Source organism: Coregonus clupeaformis, unplaced genomic scaffold (assembly GCF_020615455.1).
Source record: "Coregonus clupeaformis isolate EN_2021a unplaced genomic scaffold, ASM2061545v1 scaf0130, whole genome shotgun sequence".
NCBI classification, from domain to species: domain Eukaryota; kingdom Metazoa; phylum Chordata; class Actinopteri; order Salmoniformes; family Salmonidae; genus Coregonus; species Coregonus clupeaformis.
The window spans coordinates 381,781-403,706 of record NW_025533585.1 but is presented as its reverse complement, the minus strand read 5'-3'; the positions used below and the strand labels follow the sequence as shown (position 1 = coordinate 403,706).

At 41.8% G+C, this 21,926-nt stretch overlaps 1 protein-coding gene across 1 annotated transcript; it reads right to left on the bottom strand.

Annotated features, from left to right (window-relative positions):
• Positions 1–17,604: 17,604 nt before the first annotated feature.
• Positions 17,605–21,319, bottom strand: LOC121557724 (serine/arginine-rich splicing factor 10). Its single transcript, XM_041871212.2, has 6 exons — positions 21,122–21,319; positions 20,313–20,417; positions 19,227–19,330; positions 18,749–18,938; positions 18,566–18,616; positions 17,605–18,382 (listed from the first exon to the last, which is right to left on the bottom strand). The coding sequence occupies exons 1-6, from the start codon at positions 21,184–21,186 to the stop codon at positions 18,148–18,150; spliced, it is 750 nt and encodes a 249-aa protein (XP_041727146.1). The 5' UTR covers positions 21,187–21,319; the 3' UTR covers positions 17,605–18,147.
• Positions 21,320–21,926: the final 607 nt, after the last annotated feature.

Below are 21,926 nucleotides of genomic sequence, written 5' to 3'. Positions count from 1 at the left end.
CAGACGACACAAGTGGTAGGCCTGATTACCAACAATGACGAGACAGCCTACAGGGAGGAGGTGAGGGCTCTGGTAGTGTGGTGCCAGGAAAATAACGTCTACAAAACGAAGGAGCTGATCATGGACAGCAGACGGATCACGCCCGCATCAACGAGGCAGCCGTGGAGAAGGTGAAAGCTTCCAAGTTCCTCGGCGTACACATCACTGACAATCTGAAATGGTCTGCCCACAGACTGGAGCATCATGTCGGGCTGTATCACGGTACGGCAACTGCACCGTCCACAACCGCAGGGCTCTCCAGAGGGTGATGCGGTCTGCCCAACGACTCACAGGTTCAGCTTGAGGTGGTGATCCGACATCCACACTGATATGTCTGCCAGACATGCAGGGATGCGATTCGCCACCTGGTTATCAGAAGGGGGAAAGGAGAAAATTAATTGTGTGACGTAGATGTAATGTAAATGCTGGCTAGGGACGGCACGCTCAAGAGTTTTGGAGAGAAAGAAAGAAGGGATACTGGTCTGTAGTTGTTGACATCGGAGGGATCGAGTGTAGGTTTTTTGAGGAGGGGTGCAACTCTCGCTCTCTTGAAGAAGGAAGGGACATGGCCAGCGGTCAAGGATGAGTTGATGAGCGAGGTGAGGTAAGGGAGAAGAGAGGAGAGGATAGGGTCAAGCGGGCAGGTTGTTGGGCGGCCGTCACAAGTCGCAAGATTTCATCTGGAGAGAGAGGGGAGAAAGATGTCAAAGCATAGGGTAGGGCAGTGTGAGCAGGACCAGTGGTGTCATTTGACTTAATAAATGAGGATCGGATGTCGTGAGCTCTCTTCTGTGAGCTCACAATGAGTCGTCAAGTCACGGAGCAGGAGGGGAGGACCGAGCAGGCCGGGAGGACAGGGGACATAGTCAAAAGATGCAGAAAGGTAGGAGAGGAGGGTTGAGGAGGCAGAATCAGGAGATCGGAGGGAGAAGGATTTAGCAGAGGGAAGAGATGATAGGATGGAAGAGGAGAGAGTAGCGGGAGAGAGAGAGTGAAGGTTGCGACGGCACATTACCATCTGAGTAGGGGCAGAGTGAGTAGTGTTGGAGGAGAGCGAGAGAGAAAATGATACAAAGTAGTGGTTGGAGACTTGGAGGGGAGTTGCAGTGAGATTAGTAGAAGAAAAGCATCTAGTAAAGATGAGGTCAAGCGTATTGCCTGCCTTGTGAGTAGGGGGGACGGTGAGAGGGTGAGGTCAAAAGAGGAAAGGAGTGGAAAGAAGGAGGCAGAGAGAAATGAGTCAAAGGTAGACGTAAGGAGGTTAAAGTCACCCGGAACTGTGAGGGGTGAGCCATCCTCAGGAAAGGAATTTATCAAGGCGTCAAGCTCATTGATGAACTCTCCAAGGGAACCCGGAGGGCGATAAATGACAAGGATGTTAAGCTTGAATGTGACAGCATTCAGCACACAGCCAGTGCAACTAAGGAGTGGCTCCGTAAGAAGCATCTCAAGGTCCTGGAGTGGCCTAGCCAGTCTCCAGACCTGAACCCAATAGAAAATCTTTGGAGGGAGCTGAAAGTCCGTATTGCCCAGTGACAGCCCCGAAACCTGAAGGATCTGGAGAAGGTCTGTATGGAGGAGTGGGCCAAAATCCCTGCTGCAGTGTGTGCAAACCTGGTCAAGACCTACAGGAAACGAATTATCTCTGTAATTGCAAACAAAGGTTTCTGTACCAAATATTAAGTTCTGCTTTTCTGATGTATCAAATACTTATGTCATGCAATAAAATGCAAATTAATTACTTAAAAATCATACAATGTGATTTTCTGGATTTTACAGACCTCTACATGCTTTGTAAGTAGGAAAACCTGCAAAATCGGCAGTGTATCAAATACTTGTTCTCCCCATTGTATATACACACATACATATACACACAAACTCCGGACTCCAACAGTGCTCGTCCTAAAATGTCTTACTTCCATTATTTTTATTTTAGATGTGTATTGTTATACAGTTATAAAGTCGGAAGTTTACATACACCTTAGCCAAAAACATTTAAACTCAGTTTTTCACAATTCCTGACATTTAATCCTAGTAAAAATTCCCTGTCTTAGGTCAGTTAGGATCACCACTTTATTTTAAGAATGTGAAATGTCAGAATAATAGTAGAGAGAATGATTTATTTCAGCTTTTATTTATTTCATCACATTCCCAGTGGTTCAGAAGTTTACATACACTCAATTAGTATTTGGTAGCATTGCCTTTAAATTATTTAACTTGGGTCAAACGTTTCGGGTAGCCTTCCACAAGCTTCCCACAATAAGTTGGGTGAATTTTGGCCCATTCCTCCTGACAGAGCTGGTGTAACTGAGTCAGGTTTGTAGGCCTCCTTGCTCGCACACGCTTTTTCAGTTCTCCCCACACATTTTCTATAGGATTGAGGTCAGGGCTTTGTGATGGCCACTCCAATACCTTGACTTTGTTGTCCTTAAGCCATTTTGCCACAACTTTGGAAGTACAGGCGTGGTCAAAAGTTTTGAGAATGACACAAATACTAATTTTCACAAAGTCTGCTGCCTCAGTTTTGATGATGGCAATTTGCATATACTCCAGAATGTCATGAAGAGTGATCAGATGAATTGCAATTAATTGCAAAGTCTCTCTTTGCCATGAAAATGAACTTAATCCCCAAAAAACATTTCCACTGCATTTCAGCCCTGCCACAAAAGGACCAGCTGACATCATGTCAGTGATTCTCTCGTTAACACAGGTGAGAGTGTTGACGAGGACAAGGCTGGAGATCACTCTGTCATGCTGATTGAGTTAGAATAACAGACTGGAAGCGTTAAAAGGAGGGTGGTGCTTGAAATCATTGTTCTTCCTCTGTTAACCATGGTTACCTGCAAGGAAATGTGCCGTCATCATTGCTTTGCACAAAAAGGGCTTCACAGGCAAGGATATTGCTGCTAGTTAGATTGCACCCAAATCAACCATTTATCGGATCATCAAGAACTTCAAGGAGAGAGGTTCAATTGTTGTGAAGAAGGCGTCAGGGCGCCCAAGAAAGTCCAGCAAGCGCCAGGACCGTCTCCTAAAGTTGATTCAGCTGCGGGATCGGGGCACCACCAGTGCAGAGCTTGCTCAGGAATGGCAGCAGGCAGGTGTGAGTGCATCTGCACACACAGTGAGGCAAAGACTTTTGGAGGATGGCCTGGTGTCAAGAAGGGCAGCAAAGAAGCCACTTCTCTCCAGGAAAAACATCAGGGACAGACTGATATTCTGCAAAAGGTACAGGGATTGGACTGCTGAGGACTGGGGTAAAGTCATTTTCTCTGATGAATCCCCTTTCAGATTGTTTGGGGCATCCGGAAAACACCTTGTCCGGAGAAGACAAGGTGAGAGCTACCATCAGTCCTGTGTCATGCCAACAGTAAAGCATCCTGAGACCATTCATGTGTGGGGTTGCTTCTCAGCCAAGGGAGTGGGCTCACTCACAATTTTGCCTAAGAACACAGCCATGAATAATCAAATCAAATCAAATTGTATTGGTCACATGCGCCGAATACAACAGGTGCAGACATTACAGTGAAATGCTTACTTACAGCCCTTAACCAACAGTGCAAAAATAAAACAACAACAAAAAAAGTGTTGAGAGAAAAAAGAGCAGAAGTAAAATAAAATAACAGTAGAGAGGCTATATATACACAGGGGGGTACCGGTGCAGAGTCAATGTGCGGGGGCACCGGCTAGTTGAGGTAGTTGAAGTAATATGTACATGTGGGTAGAGTTAAAGTGACTATGCATAAATAATTAACAGAGTAGCAGCAGCGTAAAAAGGATGGGGTGGGGGGGCAGTGCAAATAGTCCGGGTAGCCATGATTAGCTGTTCAGGAGTCTTATGGCTTGGGGGTAGAAGCTGTTGAGAAGTCTTTTGGACCTAGACTTGGCACTCCGGTACCGCTTGCCGTGCGGTAGCAGAGAGAACAGTCTATGACTAGGATGGCTGGAGTCTTTGACAATTTTGAGGGCCTTCCTCTGACACCGCCTGGTATAGAGGTCCTGGATGGCAGGAAGCTTGGCCCCAGTGATGTACTGGGCCGTAAGCACTACTCTCTGTAGTGCCTTGCGGTCGGAGGCCAAGCAGTTGCCATACCAGGCGGTGATGCAACCAGTCAGGATGCTCTCGATGGTGCAGCTGTAGAATTTTTTGAGGATCTGAGGACCCATGCCAAATCTTTTCAGTCTCCTGAGGGGGAATAGGCTTTGTCGTGCCCTCTTCACGACTGTCTTGGTGTGTTTGGACCATGATAGTTCGTTGGTGATGTGGACACCAAGGAACTTGAAGCTCTCAACCTGTTCCACTACAGCCCCGTCGATGAGAATGGGGGCGTGCTCAGTCCTCTTTTTTTTCCTGTAGTCCACAATCATCTCCTTTGTCTTGGTCACGTTGAGGGAGAGGTTGTTGTTAAATGTTGTTGAATAAAGAATGGTACCAACACATCCTCCGAGAGCAACTTCTCCCAACCGTCCAAGAACAGTTTGGTGACGACCAATGCCTTTTCCAGCATGATGGAGCATCTTGCCATAAGGCAAAAGTGATAACTAAGTGGCTCGGGGAACAAAACATCAAAATTTTGGGTCCATGGCCAGGAAATTCCCCAGACCTTAATCCCATTGAGAACTTGTTTGTCGGGTGGACAAACAAAAACCCACAAATTCTGACAAACTCCAAGCATTGATTATGCAAGAATGGGCTGCCATCAGTCAGGATGTGGCCCAGAAGTTAATTGACAGCATGCCAGGGCGGATTGCAGAGATCTTGAAAAAGAAGGGTCAACACTGCAAATATTGACTCTATGCATAAACTTAATGTAATTGTCAATAAAAGCCTTTGACACTTATGGAATGCTTGTAATTATACTTCAGTATACCATAGTAACATCTGACAAAAATATATCATAACACTGAAGCAGCGAACTTTGTGAAGACCAATACTTGTGTTATTCTCAAAACTTTTGACCACGACTGTATGCTTGGGGTTATTGTCCATTTGGAAGACCCATTTGCGACCAAGCTTTAACTTCCTGACTGATGTCTTGAGATGTTGCTTCAATATATCCACATAATATTCCTTCCTCATGATGCCATCTATTTTGTGAAGTGCACCAGTCCCTCCTGCAGCAAAGCACCCCCACAGCATGATGCTGCCACCCCTGTGCATCACGTTTGGGATGGTGTTCTTCGGCTTGCAAGCTTTCCCCTTTTTCCTCCAAACATAACGATGGTCATTATAGCCAAACAGTTCTATTTTTGTTTCATCAGACCAGAGGACATTTCTCCAAAAAGTACGATCTTTGTCCCCATGTGCAGTTGCAAACCGTAGAATGGCTTTTTTATGGCGGTTTTGGAGCAGTGGCTTCTTCCTTGCTGAGCGGCTTTTCAGGTTATGTCGATATAGGACTTGTTTTACTGTGGATATAGATACTTATGTACCTGTTTCCTCCAGCTTCTTCACAAGGTATTTTGCTGTTGTTCTGGGATTGAGTTGCACTTTTCGCACCAAAGTATTTTCATCTCTAGGAGACAGAACGCGTCTCCTTCCTGAGCGGTATGACGGCTGCGTAGTCCCATGGTGTTTATACTTGTGAACTATTGTTTGTACAGATGAACGTGGTACCTTCAGGCATTTGGAAATTGCTCCCAAGGATGAACCAGACTTGTGGAGGTCTACCATTTTTTCTGAGGTCTTGGCTGATTTCTTTTGATTTTCCCATGATGTCAAGCAAAGAGGCAGAGTTTGAAGGTAGGCCTTGAAATACATTCACAGGTACACCTCCAATTGACTCAAATGATGTCAATTAGCCTATCAGAAGCTTCTAAAGCCATTACATAATTTTCTGGATTTTTCCAAGCTGTTTAAAGGCACAATCAACTTAGTGTATGTAAACTTCTGACCCACTGGAATTGCGATAGAGTGAATTATAAGTGAAATAATCTGTCTGTAAACAATTGTTAGAAAAATGACTAGTGTCATGCACAAAGTAGATATCCTAACCGACTTGCCAAAACTATAGTTTGTTAAAAAGAAATGTGTGGAGTGGTTGAAAAACAAGTTTTAATGACTCCAACCTAAGTGGATGTAAACTTCCGACTTCAGCTGTTGATCTGGTACTGGTACACCCTGTATGGCTCCATTATTCCTTGTGTTACCTATTTTATTGTTTAATTCATTGTTGGGAAGGGCTCTTAAGCAAGCATTTCACGGTAAAGTCTACACCAGTTGTATTCAGTTTATGTGACTATCGTATCTGAAGATTATGCCTTTGTTAAATGTTTTGGAGGAACAAAGAATGTTGTTTTATGATCTTAGTTCAAATGTAGCGTTGGGAGGGTGATGCCCCAGGGGAGATTGGTGATTGGCCAGAAGAGGGAGTCACCCCTCCCTTTGCATTGTTTATAAATAGGGGTTAAACGATGAGACGGCAGAACGGCCATAGCAATCTGGGGAGCCGTTCTCCGGACATCGCGAGTCTGTATCTATGCTGTAAATTCGTGATTTTAATAAAAGCCTCTAACACGATGCAGCATAGCGGACTTTTTGTTGACAGCAATAATTGCTACCACTCATCATATACGACATAATGGCGCCCAACGTGGGGCTGGGTTTGCGTCTCCTCTGTGTTTCAGTCAACCGCCGGGCTAACTCTCTCTCTGAAGCATGGCCGAAAAAGGGTGAGTGTTCTTACCGCTTCGGAGGTTGTTAGATTGGATATGACTTGTGTACACTGAGGAGATGTTCCATTATGACCTGGCCTCGGTGGTGTTATTGCGGTCGACTGGAGTCTGCTAAAATTTATTCCATCAAAAACGGCAGGTAATTGGAATGTAGAGCATTAAACGGTAGGATTTAAGTATTGAAAGTGTATAATTCATTGGTAACGGGTGACAATGGATTGGTAGAGAATAAATGTTGGAAGACGTCTGCATAGTTAGGGCACCGTGAATACGGAAAAGACCTCTTGATCGAGGCGATTCTTTAGGAATGGGCTACAAATCCGGGGCTTAGTTAGACTGGGTCAGGTTGATTCCTTAAGCGGGAATTATGAAGTGAATGGTTGTATTTATGTTATACTTCTTCTATAGCCGACGGGAGATATGTTGGGGATAACCTCTTGATATGAGATTCATCTTTCAAGGCAACACAAAGTTAGACGGAGATATTACTGATAGACAATGATTTGGCCACGGTGCAGGATATTTATTGGTGTAGTAGGCTGCAGTTAGCTAGAGGTTGGCGTTAATGCTGGATTGTTTTGGGCCACGTGGTACCTCGTGGCTAATGCTTGATTGTTTCAGGCCACGTGGTACATCGTTGCTAGGGCTAATTTTTGTAAGGCTAAAGTGTGAATCATGCTACATTCTACATGGTGGCTGAGGTGGATGCTAATGCTACATGCTAATTGTGTTTTGTGTCGCAGTGTACCTTAGGCTAAGCTAAATGCTAATGCTACATGCTAATTGTGTGGTGTGCTACATGCTAACGGATATCCTTAGAGATTCCATTGCGATGGATTAAAGTCTCTTAAACTTGTCACTGTCTGTAAGTCAGGTTGTATGTTTTGTGAGCGCTGTTAAATGTTGTTTGACTAGGAGGGGAACGAAAGGTACAGCTGGACTGGTATCCGTTTAGTGGAGGTGAAAATGTGTTTTTGATTGGATGTGCGCATGCGTGTGATTTTACAGGGCTAGAGCTACGACATGCGGTCGTGCTGAGTCGACGGAACAAAATGATGGCGTAAGGTCATATGTTGTTTGGGGTTTCCTTTTAGGGGTTTAATAGCTACCGAGAAGGACAGGTGGACGCGAATCTTTAAAAAATTGTTAAAGTAACTGTTATTTGAACGTTAAACTATTTGTTGAGATGTAGTACATTTATAAATTAAATATATGTTGACGAAGTATAATGCATTGAATTGAATAACGGATTATAATAGATTGAATTAAATTAAATTAAATGACGGATGAAAATAAAATTTAAATGTTTTTGAGCGATCTATAATTCGTCCTGAGTTAAAGTCTTAGAGCGAATGTAAAACGGACGAATATTGAATGTGGATAACTTGGTTAATTGCATAAACTGCTGAAATCTTGTGTGTTTCTATGTTTTTTGAAATATGAGAGGAACATGGAACGGCGAGGCGAGACGAGAGAGAGAGGAGGGGCTGACGGGTGCGTGTCGTGACGTCACATGACGTGACATCACATGACGCAGCAGAGGATCAGATATCAGGCTAGGTTGCAACATTTTCCAATTTAAAGATATGTGATGTTATGACAATTTTACATAGGCTTGGCAAATACTATTTCATTAAAAATTGCATTTTGGAAGCTCTGTATCACTGGGGTTTGATTACAGATGTGTTGAGAATCAAGGATGGATTGAGGATTCTTCTGTAAATTTATGATAATTAGGGGTTAGAGCAAGGGGTTAAAGGCTTTGTTTATGGGTATGTTAGTCTGAAGTTTACTAACTTCATTTACTTGCATTTGATGGGTTGTGGTAAGATAGCCAACACTAATTGATAAATTGGTGATATAGGAATAAAGAATTGGTTTTAAAATTATTCATAATTTTTAATTGAGTTTTTAATTGGTTTTTAATTAAATGGTTTTTGAATAAGGCATTTAATTGAATTTTTTAATATTCATATTTTATTTTATTTTATTTTTTTGGGGGAAAAAAAAATGTTTTTTTTTTTTTGGGGGTTGTTAGGGTTATATTAATAATTTAAGGGGGGAAGCCAGAGGCTATACAGTCTAAAATAACATAGTTCACAATAAAGGAATTTAAAAGGGTTGATATAGGGGAAAATTGACTAAAATAGTAATTATTTAACTAAGGTAGTGTTAGGAGAGACTAATGGCAGATGTTAGTACACCTTTCTCACATAAGGATTCAGCAAAAAGACACCCATCTTACGAGAAGAAAAAGTACAGCTTAGGGATGTTTATCCTCAGTTCCAGTCATCATTCAGGAGAGTGATTATTGCCTCAGAGATGAAGATGAATCCAAAACTTCAGAAGTAAGAAAAACCGAGATGTCTGGAAACGAAGAGAAGAATGAGGTTCAGAAAGATGAAGATAAAGATGAAGAGAAGAAAAACTGATGAAGAAAAGGATCCCAACAATAGGAATGTCTGGAAAAAAGAGGGAGGCTAAGCAGGATGGAACGTGAAGGAGATGAGGAGGATGAAGATGAGAGTGATTGATGAGAGGCCATGGGTGGAGGTGACTCTGTGATCAGAAGGAAGTGGCAAGAGAGGAAAGAAGGATACTGGAGACTTGATCTCTGATGAAGGTTGAAGAAAGAAGGGTACAAGAGCAAAGAAGAAATGGAGATATAGGCAGATTGCTTATCATGCCTGGATAAATCAAATAAGAAGTAACACGATTGGATGAAGAATTCAAGAATGGAAGGAGAAGAACACATTGAGGTCAAGAAGAGCCCACTAGTAAGAAGATGATGGAAGATGATATTTCGAGGACAGAACTTAGAAGAGAACCTTTTGAAGAATACTGATATGTCAACGACGAGAACAACAGGACGAAGAAAACTCAATCAAATACAACTTATAACTGGTGGTGGAGAAGAAGAAAATAAGTGTTGGTTATGAAGAATCAGAGTGAATCAAATCAACAATCACTGTTACAGCTTTAACTGAACAATATCCAATGCAATTGTACCAGCCAAGGGGGTACCAGTTGATTCATATCCAAAGCCAGTTTCTGGACAGACACATAATGGCACCTGTTAGTGTCTAGAAGATCCGGAAGGGGGGTGCATTGCTGAGAGCCTCGATTAGAGGAGAAGAGAAAATAGCTAACAGTTGAAACAACCGGCCATGAGAAGTAATGGTGAATAGTGTAAAAACTTATCTGTGTTCAGCCTAAAGAGGTTAAACATCTCAATAATTGATAACGAATTAGGATAGGGATTTGAGGTAGTAAAACAGTTAATCAAAATAGACATACTAATATTAGAAGATACTGTTATTGCAGTGTTGGGAAGAGAATTGAATTGTACAATAAGATGTACACTAGACTGTCTATTAAGACAATCTGTCTGAAAAGTTAAAAGGGGTGATTATTATTCTGGGTTACATTCTTACACTAAGGGATTTCAGGCTAGGCTAAAAGGTGGTTAGTCGTTTTGCCAAGTCTGTGTGTAATGAGTCAGAAGCAGGTGGGGAACTTTCCCAATCACATATTCTACAAATTTGGTGGTAAGGGATTTTGTGAAAATCAGGGGAAAAGGTTTTAAATGTTATGAGAGAAAAGATTAGATTAAAATAAGTTAGGAGTAGATTAGGGTTGGAAGAACTCTGAGACAGTAAGCTAAGTTTCAAAGTTAGTAGTAAGACAGAGAGGGAACAGTGAGGAAGGACATTTTAAAGTTTAGTGGGAAGATAGGGGAGGAGTTTAGATCGGTTAGGAGCAGATGCATTGAGAAAGTATGTGTTGCTGAATGATAAGAGAAGATTGAGGGTGATTGAGTATCTATATTTACAGTTTCCAGCAGGGAGATCAAGGTCATTATAGGTGTATTTTGTGTAATCAAAAGTTTGAAAGTCAGGGATTTAGAGAAAGGACTGAGATATAGGGGAAAACTGGGGGAAAACTAGGAGTAAATAAGGACATTAACACTTCAGTCTATTAGAACAACAGGGAGAAGCAATTTAACTCTTTCAACATGGATAGTTATTAAAGCCATAAATATATCGCATTTGATTATAAGGGAACCAATACAGCACCAATTTTAGGGGGAAAATACTTATTAGGGTTTAGGATGGGGACGTTCCTCCCATATGGAGAGATAATTATGGAGAATAAGTATTGTTATCAGGACCAGGAGTAAAAGGAGGTATAGTTTAGAAGAGGGTTAGGAGTGACTGTTCACTTATGTTGCGTAATGTTACAGAGAAAGGTCAGGGAGAATATATGTGTACTTATTTAGGGCAAGCATTAGAATTTGTTCCGGTTAGGAATTATTGGTTAAAGGGCTATGTAATTCATAAAGTAACGCTTATAATGGAAGAGTTGAGGTCTGTTGTAGCCTCCACAGTCATTGAGGGAGTTCAGGAGGAGTAGAACTGAATGGACAGTAGTCACTCCAACAGTAGATAATACACCGAGGATAATGGGAAACTTTGCACTAGAAGTAATTAGGGTTGATACAGCAGCTAAATCAACTACTTTAATGGTAACTTTGGAAGGGATTAATGATACTATGGCAATAGCAAATATAGGAGTATGATACCGACAACAACTGTTCTGAAATTAAAGGGGGTTAGCAAGAAGGACTCAGGGGTTTAGGTTACGGATGGAGAGTGCTGTCAATGATAGTACGAATAGGGTTAAAATAGGAGAACAGAGAGTAGTAGAGAGAATATAGATTCATCATGGAGATACAGGATGAGGTCTTTGATTTTAATGACGGAACAGGGAGAGGTATCTGATCAGTGCCGCTCGTTCTTCTGTTGTGGAAATTAGAGATATATTAACTCATTCTGTAAGATCAGTGAGGAATCTTGAGGGTCCATGTCTGTTGAGAATTCCATCCCAAACATGTTAGACGGTTGCGCAGCCTCTATCAGGTATGGGTCAGTCTTATGATTTGTCATGACTGTGGTATTGGCAACAGTCATTGACAGATAAAATAATGTCGTTGTCAGAACAGTGGTTTAAGCCTAGGGGTAGGTGGAATTGGGTAAAATGAATTACCCTATGGGAATTGTTAAATGGGAAAAGAATATCAGGTAACAACGGAACCATTAAGTATTCAGGTGAAACATTGAGGGCTAAAAGTTGTTTTTGTTCTAATAAAACATATGAGGTAAAGGGTGTGTTTATGGGAAGATCAGATTGGGATGTTAGATGATAACTTTGGATAAGCAGGAACATAAGGTTAGAGATGACAAATATGATGTAATTTTTGTGGACCAGGTAGTAGAACAGCAGGACTTTGATGGTTAAAAGATTAGCTTTTGCCTATGACTATGGGGAATTGGAGATATTTGGTGGGTTTGTGATGATAAAATATATATTCTTACATTATGGATGGAAAGGATTTTGTTACATGTCAACGTTGAAGCTTCCATATGAGGTTTTACCATTATAAGAGGGATAGCATTGGACACAGCTAAATCTAGGGTTAAAAGGATGACATGGCGACATGTCATAGTCTTCAAGCCTATTCTTGAAGAATAGGTCAGGGAGAAGGGGGGACTTTATTCATGGTATGGTGTAACATTTGGGAAGATCATATTGATAAATATTAGTTATACTTTGAGTCCAGATAGTTCAGATAAGATCACTGGGGTTATAGATGCATTATAAGGGATGTGTTTGGGAGATCTGAGAAGATTTGGTTGCAAGATCAATTAGGCCAGTAGGGGCAGTGATGGGTCAGATTTTAGTTTCAGCTTTGATAACACTGTGATGTTTGTAATTTGTTACTGATCTTTGAGAAAGTTATGATATTGAGATAGGTTGGAGAGTGATTCCTGGAGACAACACTCCGATGCCGGTGTTGACTGTTCCGGATCTGGAGGAAGATGGATGGACTACTGATGGATAAATATCATTTTTTAATGAGTTGATTATTTTTCAAAAAAAAAAATTTTCAATATTGGGGTGATTTTGATATGATTTATGAATCAAAGGGGGGGATAGGTTTATGTGATTCATACATCATTTATATATCATTTTTTAAAATTCTTAGGTGAAATTGAGGTTTAATTTGAAAGTGGCTGTTTTGCAAAAGATACTGTTTGGTCGTTTCTTTTCTTTTCATTCCAGAGGCATTTGGGAGAACATGGGGAGATTGGAATATTCAGACAAAGACAATATGAAGGGACAATATGACTGGAGGAGATGAAACAAGGAGGGTGTGGCTGATTCCATCATCAACAAGTCCATTGGAAGAGGAGACTACGGGGAGATGAAGTGTAGTGGACTACATTCCAGTATCGGCAATGAAATATAGACATGTGTAATACATAATTGTGTAATAGCCTCAGGGATTACTTTTGTAGAATGATGTTTGATGTTATTGAATACATGTAAGGATCTTAGATGTTTTTGTTTATTTCGGTGAATGCTTAGGGACAGAAGGTCTAGGCAGGGAGAGTTCCACTTGTACGGTCCAATGGGTTGACCAGCCGTACAATGGATGTTTATGGATAGGATTTTGTTTGCAGGGGCTTACATGTGTAGTTAGTTGCATCATACTTTCAAATGCATTTACATGAGTTATGAGGTTATCTGGAGTACCGACGGTGGTTGCCTGGGGCAGAGGGACCGTGAGAGAATTTTACTGTCTTGATTGATATGGATGGATGGCTGCCAGACAGTTTTTCGCTCTTACACTCCATAGAGATTTCTTCATATTTCATAGTAATGTATTCACACTTCATATTTCATAGTAATGTATTCTCACTTCATATGTCATAGTAATGTATTCTCACTTCATAAACAGGTATTTCATAGAAAGGTATTTACACTCTAGAGGAGAATGTGTTTGGTTTAATATTAAAGATACTCAATAAGATAAATGGTTAATAGTCATAATCTTATTCTGTTTGTTTTCGAGACGTTTATTTCGTCTCGAAAGGGGGGAATATCGTATCTGAAGATTATGCCTTTGTTAAATGTTTTGGAGGAACAAAGAATGTTGTTTTATGATCTTAGTTCAAATGTAGCGTTGGGAGGGTGATGCCCCAGGGGAGATTGGTGATTGGCCAGAAGAGGGAGTCACCCCTCCCTTTGCATTGTTTATAAATAGGGGTTAAACGATGAGACGGCAGAACGGCCATAGCAATCTGGGGAGCCGTTCTCCGGACATCGCGAGTCTGTATCTATGCTGTAAATTCGTGATTTTAATAAAAGCCTCTAACACGATGCAGCATAGCGGACTTTTTGTTGACAGCAATAATTGCTACCACTCATCATATACGACATGACAAAATGCTATTTTGATTTAAATAGTTGTTTATTGGTTCATGTCAAATGCTATAATAAAATCGCATATAAATATGGACAAACAAGGAATAGCAGAACCATTCCAGATTTTGCTGGATATAGTCCTTATTACCCTGTGGGGTAGACATGGAAATGATGATGCCGAGTTCATGACATTAGGACTAAAGGTGAGGTCAGCCCCGTTATCGACGGGTTAGCTGACGTCGTCAAAAACGATGTGCATGTGTTGTGATTCTGGATGGCCAGATAGCTAGCAACAATGACTAGAAGCTGCCATGTGGGGAATCGTAGGTGACTTGTTTCAGCTAGTTTAATCTTTTTCTTGATACCATGTTTGGTAAAATCTTACTGTATCTTACTGTCTTTCCTATCCACCCCCAGTAACTAGGTTTCCATCAAATTGGCGAAAGATTGTCATGCGAATATTGTAGAATCCGCATAAAGCAAATATGCGCATCATTTTCACACAAGTGCTATATTTCCACCAAATGGATTTGTTGCGTATAAAAATCAGTGGGTGATGACCTAGTGCACACACAATATACTTTTTCACTTATATTTTCATGTACCGAATAAAAATCTAACGTTCAATGTGTTTCCATCGCATTTTCAACTAAACTGTAAGTGTTTTAGACGTTCCAAACGAACAGTTAGTGGTGGGCCGGCACCATCATTAATAATTTCTAATGATATTTGTATCGTTTGATATCGATACCAGCTAGGCTTATTAAGTCGGGTTATTCTTCCTGTTAACCTACACGATTATGTAAAAAAGCACACGACTGTTCTTGCAGGCACAATACCCTCATAGACGCTCTCTTAGCAGCCTGCTGATGGGCCATCAACTGGATGTGATTTCCCATTGTATTCTAACTGGTTAGGTAGGTTTATGCTAGAACATTCACACGTGGCCCAAACAAGCAGTTGTCTGGACTTCACAGAGCCGTGGAAGTGAACAGAATAGTTAACATTCACTCAGTTGCAAATTGCAATGTATTTTATACAAACCGATATCAAATGAAAAACTGCAACTGATAGATTTTCCATAATGGTGCCCATCAGAAAAGTTATTTTACTATTGTTATTTTACTGCTGCTCTTTAATTTTTACATTTTATTTGTTTATTATTCTTTCTTAAAACGGCATTGTTGGTTAAGGGCTTGTAAGTAAGCATTTCACTGTAAGGTCTACACCTGATGTATTCGGCTCGTGACAAAACATTTGATTTGTTCGCCAGTTACAATATTCTTAATAAATACACTATATATACACACACACACACAAAAGTATGTGGATACCCCTTCAAATTCGTGGATTCGGCTATTTCAGCCACATCTGTTGCGTACAGGTGTATAAAATCGAGCACACAGCCATGCAATCTCCATACACAAACATTGGCAGTAGAATGGCCTTACTGAAGGGCTCAGTGACTTTCAACGCGGCACCGTCATTGGATGCCACCTTTCCAACAAGTCAGTTCGTCAAATTTCTGCCCTGCTAGAGCTTCCCTGGTCAACTTTAAGTGCTGTTATTGTGAAGTGGAAACGTGTAGGAGCAACAATGGCTCAGCCAGTGGTAGGCCACACAAGCTCACAGAACGGGACCGCCAAGTGCTGTCCTCCGTTGCAACACTCACTACAGAGTTCCAAAATGCCTCTGGAAGCAACATCGGCACAATAATAATAATAATAAGCCATTTAGCAGACGCTTTTATCCAAAGCGACTTAGTCATGCGTGCATAATATTTTTTTTTTGTGTATGAGTGGTCCCGGGGATCGAACCCACTACCTTAGCGTTACAAGCGCCGTGCTCTACCAGCTGAGCTACAGAGGACCACACAATAACTGTTCATTGGGAGCTTCATGAAATGGGTTTCCATGGCCGAGCAGCCGCACACAAGCCTAAGATCACCATGCACAATGCCAAGCGTCTGCTGAAGTGGTGTAAAGCTCGCCGCCATTGGACTATGGAGCAGTGGAAATGAGTTCTCTGGAGTGATGAATCACTTCACCATCTGGCAGTCCGACAGACAAATCTGGGTTTGGCGGATGCCAGGAGATGCTAACTGCCCGAATGCATAGTGCCAACTGTAAAGTTTGGTGGAGGAGGAATAATGGTTCGGGCTAGGCCCCTTAGTTCCAGTGAAGGGAAATCTTAACGCTACAATTTTTTTTACATTTTGTCATTTAGCAGACGCTCTTATCCAGAGCGACTTACAGGAGCAATTAGGGTTAAGTGCCATGCTTAAGGGCACATCGACAGATTTTTCACCTAGTCGGCTCGGGGATTAGAACCAGCGACCTCTCGGTTACTGGCACAACGCTCTTACCCAATAAGCTACCTGCCGCCCAATGACATTCTAGACGATTCTGTGCTTCCAACTTTGTGGTAACAGTTTGGGGAAGGCCCTTTCCTGTTTCAGCATGACAACGCCCCCGTGCACAAAGCGAGGTCCATACAGAAACGGTTTGTCGAGATCGGTGTGGAAGAACTTGACTGGCCTGCACAGAGCCCTGACCTCAACCCCATCGAACACCTTTTGGAAGAATTGGAACGGTGACTGCGAGCCAGACCTAATCGCCCAACATCAGTGCCCGACCTCACTAATGCTCGTAGCTGAATGAAAGCAAGTCCCCGCAGCAATCTTCCAATAATGTACATTTTAAAAGTTTAAAGGTAAAAAGTCAGATGTAGACATAGGTTTAATACTGTTTAACAATACTCACTGGCCAGTTTATTAGGTACACCATCCCTTTCACAAAAATAGATCACTCCTCCAAACCGTGAGTCACGTAACTGTGGCTTGCTATATAAAGCATGCAAACAGGCATCGAGACATTCAGTTATTGTTCGATTGAACATGAGAATGGACAAAACGAGTGACCTATGCGACCCAAGCGGATTTTCACACACAACAGTGTCTAGGGGTTACCAAGAATGGTGCAACAAACAAAAAACATCCAGTCAGCAGCAGTCCTGTCAGCGAAAACAACTCGATGAGAGGTCGAAGGTGAATGGCAAGAATCGTGCAAGCTAACAGGTGGGCCACAGACAAATAACGGCGTAGTACAACAGTGGTGTGAAAGCAGAATGGCATCGCAGAACACACAACTCGTTAATGCTTGTCGCTGATGGGCTATTGCAGTAGACAACCACACACCGGGTTCCACTCCTATAAGCTAAAAACAAGAAGAAGCGGCTCCAGTGGGCATGCGATCACCAACATTGGACAACTGAGGAGTGGAAAAACATCGCCTGGAACATGACAGCGAGTTCAGTTTACTTAAGAGCATCTTTGGGATGAGATGGAACGGGCTGTTCACAGCATGAATGTACCGCCCGCCGTCCAATCTGCGTAATGCCATTGCGTCAGCATGGTCCAACATTCCTGTGGAACATTTACGACACTTTGTAGAATGCCCCGAAGAATACCGGCTGTTCTGGAGGCAAGGGAGGGGGGTCTGACCCGGTAATAGATAAATGTACCTAACAACCTGTCCGGTGTCTCGACCCTACTTTCAAGGGAGCAATATCTTTGTACAACCCAAATGATTAAGAAAAGTTAAAATTAATAATAAACAAGTATCAATAATACAGGATATTTAATAAAAACAATTGATCAAAAAAAAAAAAAATGCTGGACATTTTAGCTACATCAAATGTAAAAAAAATAATAACAGTAAACTTGACTAGATATCACTGCAAACTCCAGATTTATAACTTCGTCTTTTTGCACTCTCAACCTGTTCTGTAGCCAGAGGTGAAGAATACCTGTTAGCCCCAAAAAAGCAGTACCTTCATATTTTATACAGTTGACCAATTCTAATGTGCTGAACTTAATTCCATTGGGTTCAATTAATAGAATTAAACCAATATGAAGGTAAATTAAACAGACAATGTTCTTCAGAGGTAAATGAAACTGAACTAACATTAACAATTACTATCCATCTGTAGGGACAACCAGCTCTCCTGTTGTATGGCATCAGCCCAGAGATATCATGATAACTCAACTAATGAACTGAGGTGGTATTGTGTAATAACCACTCACTAGCCTCCATATTCATATGTTATAGTGTTGAAAATAAACATATTTAGCGACAGAGTAACAGGGTTTGAGGGTGTGAGGTCCTAGGATCTGGAGTGAGAGCGCGATCGGGACAAGGATCTGGAGTAGGAGCGTCCACAGGCCTGTTTCTGGGTGCCAGAAGAGGGGTGGAAGTCCTTGACGGGGCTGGGTGATTTGGACTGGGACTTTGTGTCTTTGGGCCTGGATCTGGGAGGAGAGGGGGAGTGGGAGGCGGAGCGGTTACGAGACAGGGGTGCATGGTGCATCCTGTTGTGTTCACGTGGAGGGCCCCTGTACCTGGAGAAAAAAAGGACGATGGGATATGAACAGAAGAATCAGTCAACACATTAATGAATACACTGACTTGACAATTGTAAAGTGTTTTGAAACCACACAGGCCTATGCAGTATAAACGCAATCTTATTGCACTGTGCAATGTTAGGTAAGTCAGAATACTGAGTCGTATATATATTGGTCTACCTGTCATTCTCATGGCTTCTGCTTCGCCTGTGCCTGCCATATGATCGAGAGCTGTAGAGAGAAAAGTGAAAGTAAGAACCAGTCTGTATACAAAGGCATTTCGGTCTGCAATGAAAGCCCCTTGGGAGGATTACTTGACAAGTGAAACGGTGGTTTAGTTTCATGTGTCACAGAGGAACTCACTCTCTAGGGCTCTCCGACCTCCGAGGACGGCGGTCGCAGGAAGGGCTGCGTGACCGGCGCCTTTCGTAGCTGCGACTGCGAGAGCGTCTGCGTCGGCCATCACCGCGTTCGTAGTCGTCGTAGCGGGAGAAGGAGCTGCTGCGGGACCCTCTGCGAGGAGAGCTCTCCTTCGTCTTCATCTGGTTGGGGGCTGAAGGGACAAGAGTCATTAAAATTAAATACTGGGCACAAGGATAGTTGAGCAACAAGGGCTTTAAAAATACTTTTGCATGCAGGTTGGCAATGATCTCACTAGTCTGAGAGACCCGAGTCAAAATATTGCTGCTAAAAGTGAAGATGTAGGCCTAGTTAGACTTTCCTACTTATATTCTTGGGTAAACTGTTCCGACAGTGAAACTTGAAATTCTTCATGTTGAATTGATTGGTAGACAGTAAATAGTGCACTCATACAGGGCACCTAAATAAAACCCAGTCTTACTTTTTCGGTCACCCTGTGCAAACTGGATCTCGATCTGTCGGCCACACACCCATTTGCGGTCCAGGTTGTGGAGGGCATCCTCTGCATCTCGCACGTCCTCGAATGTGCTACAGACTGTTAAGGCTTTTTACTTACACTTGTGGAGGGGGTGTGGGAATGGGGAGACATGTTTGCACACATACAACTACAAAAGTATTAAAACAATTAAGTATAGAGGCTAGAAGCTTCAATTGGTAAGTCAATTGTGTGCCAACATGGGATAATAGTAAGCTAAAAGATTAAAAACATGAAGATGAAACTTCTGTTGAAATTTTGGGGAGGTAACCACAAATAAGGCTATACAAATGCATAATTGAAATCTTATTTCAGTAATCTAGTATATAATTAAAAAGTTATCATACAATTGATATGATTTTCTTGCCCTTTTGTACAGAGAACACACAGAGCAAAATATTTGGAGGTGAAGAGCAAGGGTTCTATTTGGTAGGATACAAAACATTAAGCTTGTCACCTTTAACATGCTTGACCTTTGATCTTCAGCTTGACTTTTACGCTCTTTAACTGCTTGGCAGAAGAACTTGAGATTTCCGGCTTGTCTTCACCCAATACATCCTTTAATTGTCCTCTTTGGTAGACAAATGGAAGCCTTCGTGCCCTCTATTCTCCTCCTTGTATCTTCATGCTTTAACTTTGCTCTTTGTGTTCTTTTCCCACTATTTCGTGTCGCCTGAAATCATTATGGTCCCTTGGGCTTGAAACTACTCTACACCAGTCTTTACATTCTTTGTTGTGGTTTCTCCAGAACTGTATGTCTTTAACATTTCTAGGGTAACAGAAGCAATTTTAGTTAGGAGAGGAGATGTTGATTAATGCCTGTACACATTTTACTGTGTTTGAATGTTGTTAATGTTCCCCTCCCATAAACCAGTATAGCCTACTTTTATGACAAATATACAATAAATACTTCAAAACAGTAGGCAAACTCAAGACCTGTGACATTGTCAATATGACCCCATGTGTGAATAATAATAAAGCACCGAACGAGAAGACATGTTCATTAATACATTACATGAGTATAAAGGATATTGAATGTAAGCAAATCCTCTTGGTCGCCTTGTAGAGAAGTCAAGTGGAATGTAGACATCTACAATAGGCCCATAACGACCAAATTCACGGCGTAGTTCCTCTGGCCTAAAGTGTCGTGAAATGACAGGACATTTCATCTAAAGGCCAGCAACGTACACCCCTTTTAGGCTAATATTAGATCAGTATGATTCAAAGTTCAAACCTGCAACTGTGGCCAATAAGAGAACCTTCAGATTAAACTAAATTGGCTTAATACTTACCATAGAAATGGGGGTATAAAATGTGACATTGGACAATAACTATTTCATGCACCACAAGCCAGGTACTGGTTCAGCCAGTTCCATGATATGGAGTTGGCAAAAGAGCAGAAACAGACGGGCAAGTAGATAGATGGCCAGCTAAGTTAGGTTATTCACAGTTGGTTCAAACAACTCTCCTGTTTTTGTACACACCACTGTAGACAAACGTTATTTGGTGCAAACTCATGGCATGCAGCCTAGCAGACATGCTAACGTTTCTGCTTAGCTGCCTGTAGCTTTGATACAAAGCTTAGGTAGCTAACTTTTTCAGATAGCTAGCTACTGCTAGTTAGCTATCCAACTAACGTTAACGTTTCTCATCATAGACAAAGACAACTAGCAGCTGACAACATTTAGCTACAAGTTTTAATTGTAAATGCTAGCTAGCAAAAATCAGTAAACAACAACACAGTTTAGCCACCTAGCTAATGTTGCTCGCTAGCATACATTAGCTAGCTAGCTAGCTACTCTACTTCGCACGCCCGAAGCGAAGGATTCAATCATAGCTACCTGGATTCGTCGGAGATGTTTCTAATGAAGAGTGAGGGGTTAGGGGGCCTCATGTACCTAGCCATTGTAAAATATTATTGCTCCGGTTGAAATTTCTGATATAATTTAATATCAATAAATTATACGACTTCTTCTAGCTGTAGCAAAAAGCAGCGAGGCGGTCTCATCTGTCGGCAAACAGAGGCTAACGCGCAGGGTCAAATACCATTCTTTAGCCCTGCCCACCAGGGGTGGCGTGGCCATCTGGCATTTTGGGCAAGGGCTGTTTAGATGTTAAATGATGAGTAACCACGGCCGGCCCGCTCATTTTCTGAGCTAAACTGACCAAGACTCACCTCCAAAAACAACACATAAAACCTCACATAACCTCACATAGGGTATGCTCGTAAAATACATCCAGAGTGGCTCAGAGTGTGCTCTGGGCGTTCATAAATTCAGATTGTCCATTCATAAATTCTGAGCATTTCGCTCTCAGAGTGTTCAAAGCACACACTGGACGCTCTGGCCGAGGAGTAGAGTTGATCTGAGCGTTCTGACCACAACCAGTTTTTGCTTTGTCGTTATGGGGTATTGTGTGTAGATTGATGAGGGGAAAAAACATTTAATCCATTTTAGAATAAGGCTGTAACGTAACAAAATGTGGAAAAAGTCAAGGGGTCTGAATACTTTCCGAATGCACTGTATAGGAAAGTTAAGTTCCAGAGGTTTCCAAAACTGTATCGCTAGGGAGAATTAATGTTTATAAACGTTACAACAGAGCGTTGATAGTTCACATGTAGCAAGCTGTCCTCCATACCATCAACTG

Bases quoted from the DNA above. Each gene is read 5' to 3' on its own strand.
- LOC121557724 (XM_041871212.2), bottom strand. From the start codon at position 21,186: ATGGCTAGGTACATGAGGCCCCCTAACCCCTCACTCTTCATTAGAAAC. The intron at 20,418-21,121 runs GTAGCTATGATT...ACGACACTTTAG, and splicing joins AACATCTCCGACGAATCCAG to GCCAGAGGAACTACGCCGTG. The intron at 18,383-18,565 runs GTAGACCAATAT...TTTTTTCTCCAG, and splicing joins AGAAGCCATGAGAATGACAG to GTACAGGGGCCCTCCACGTG.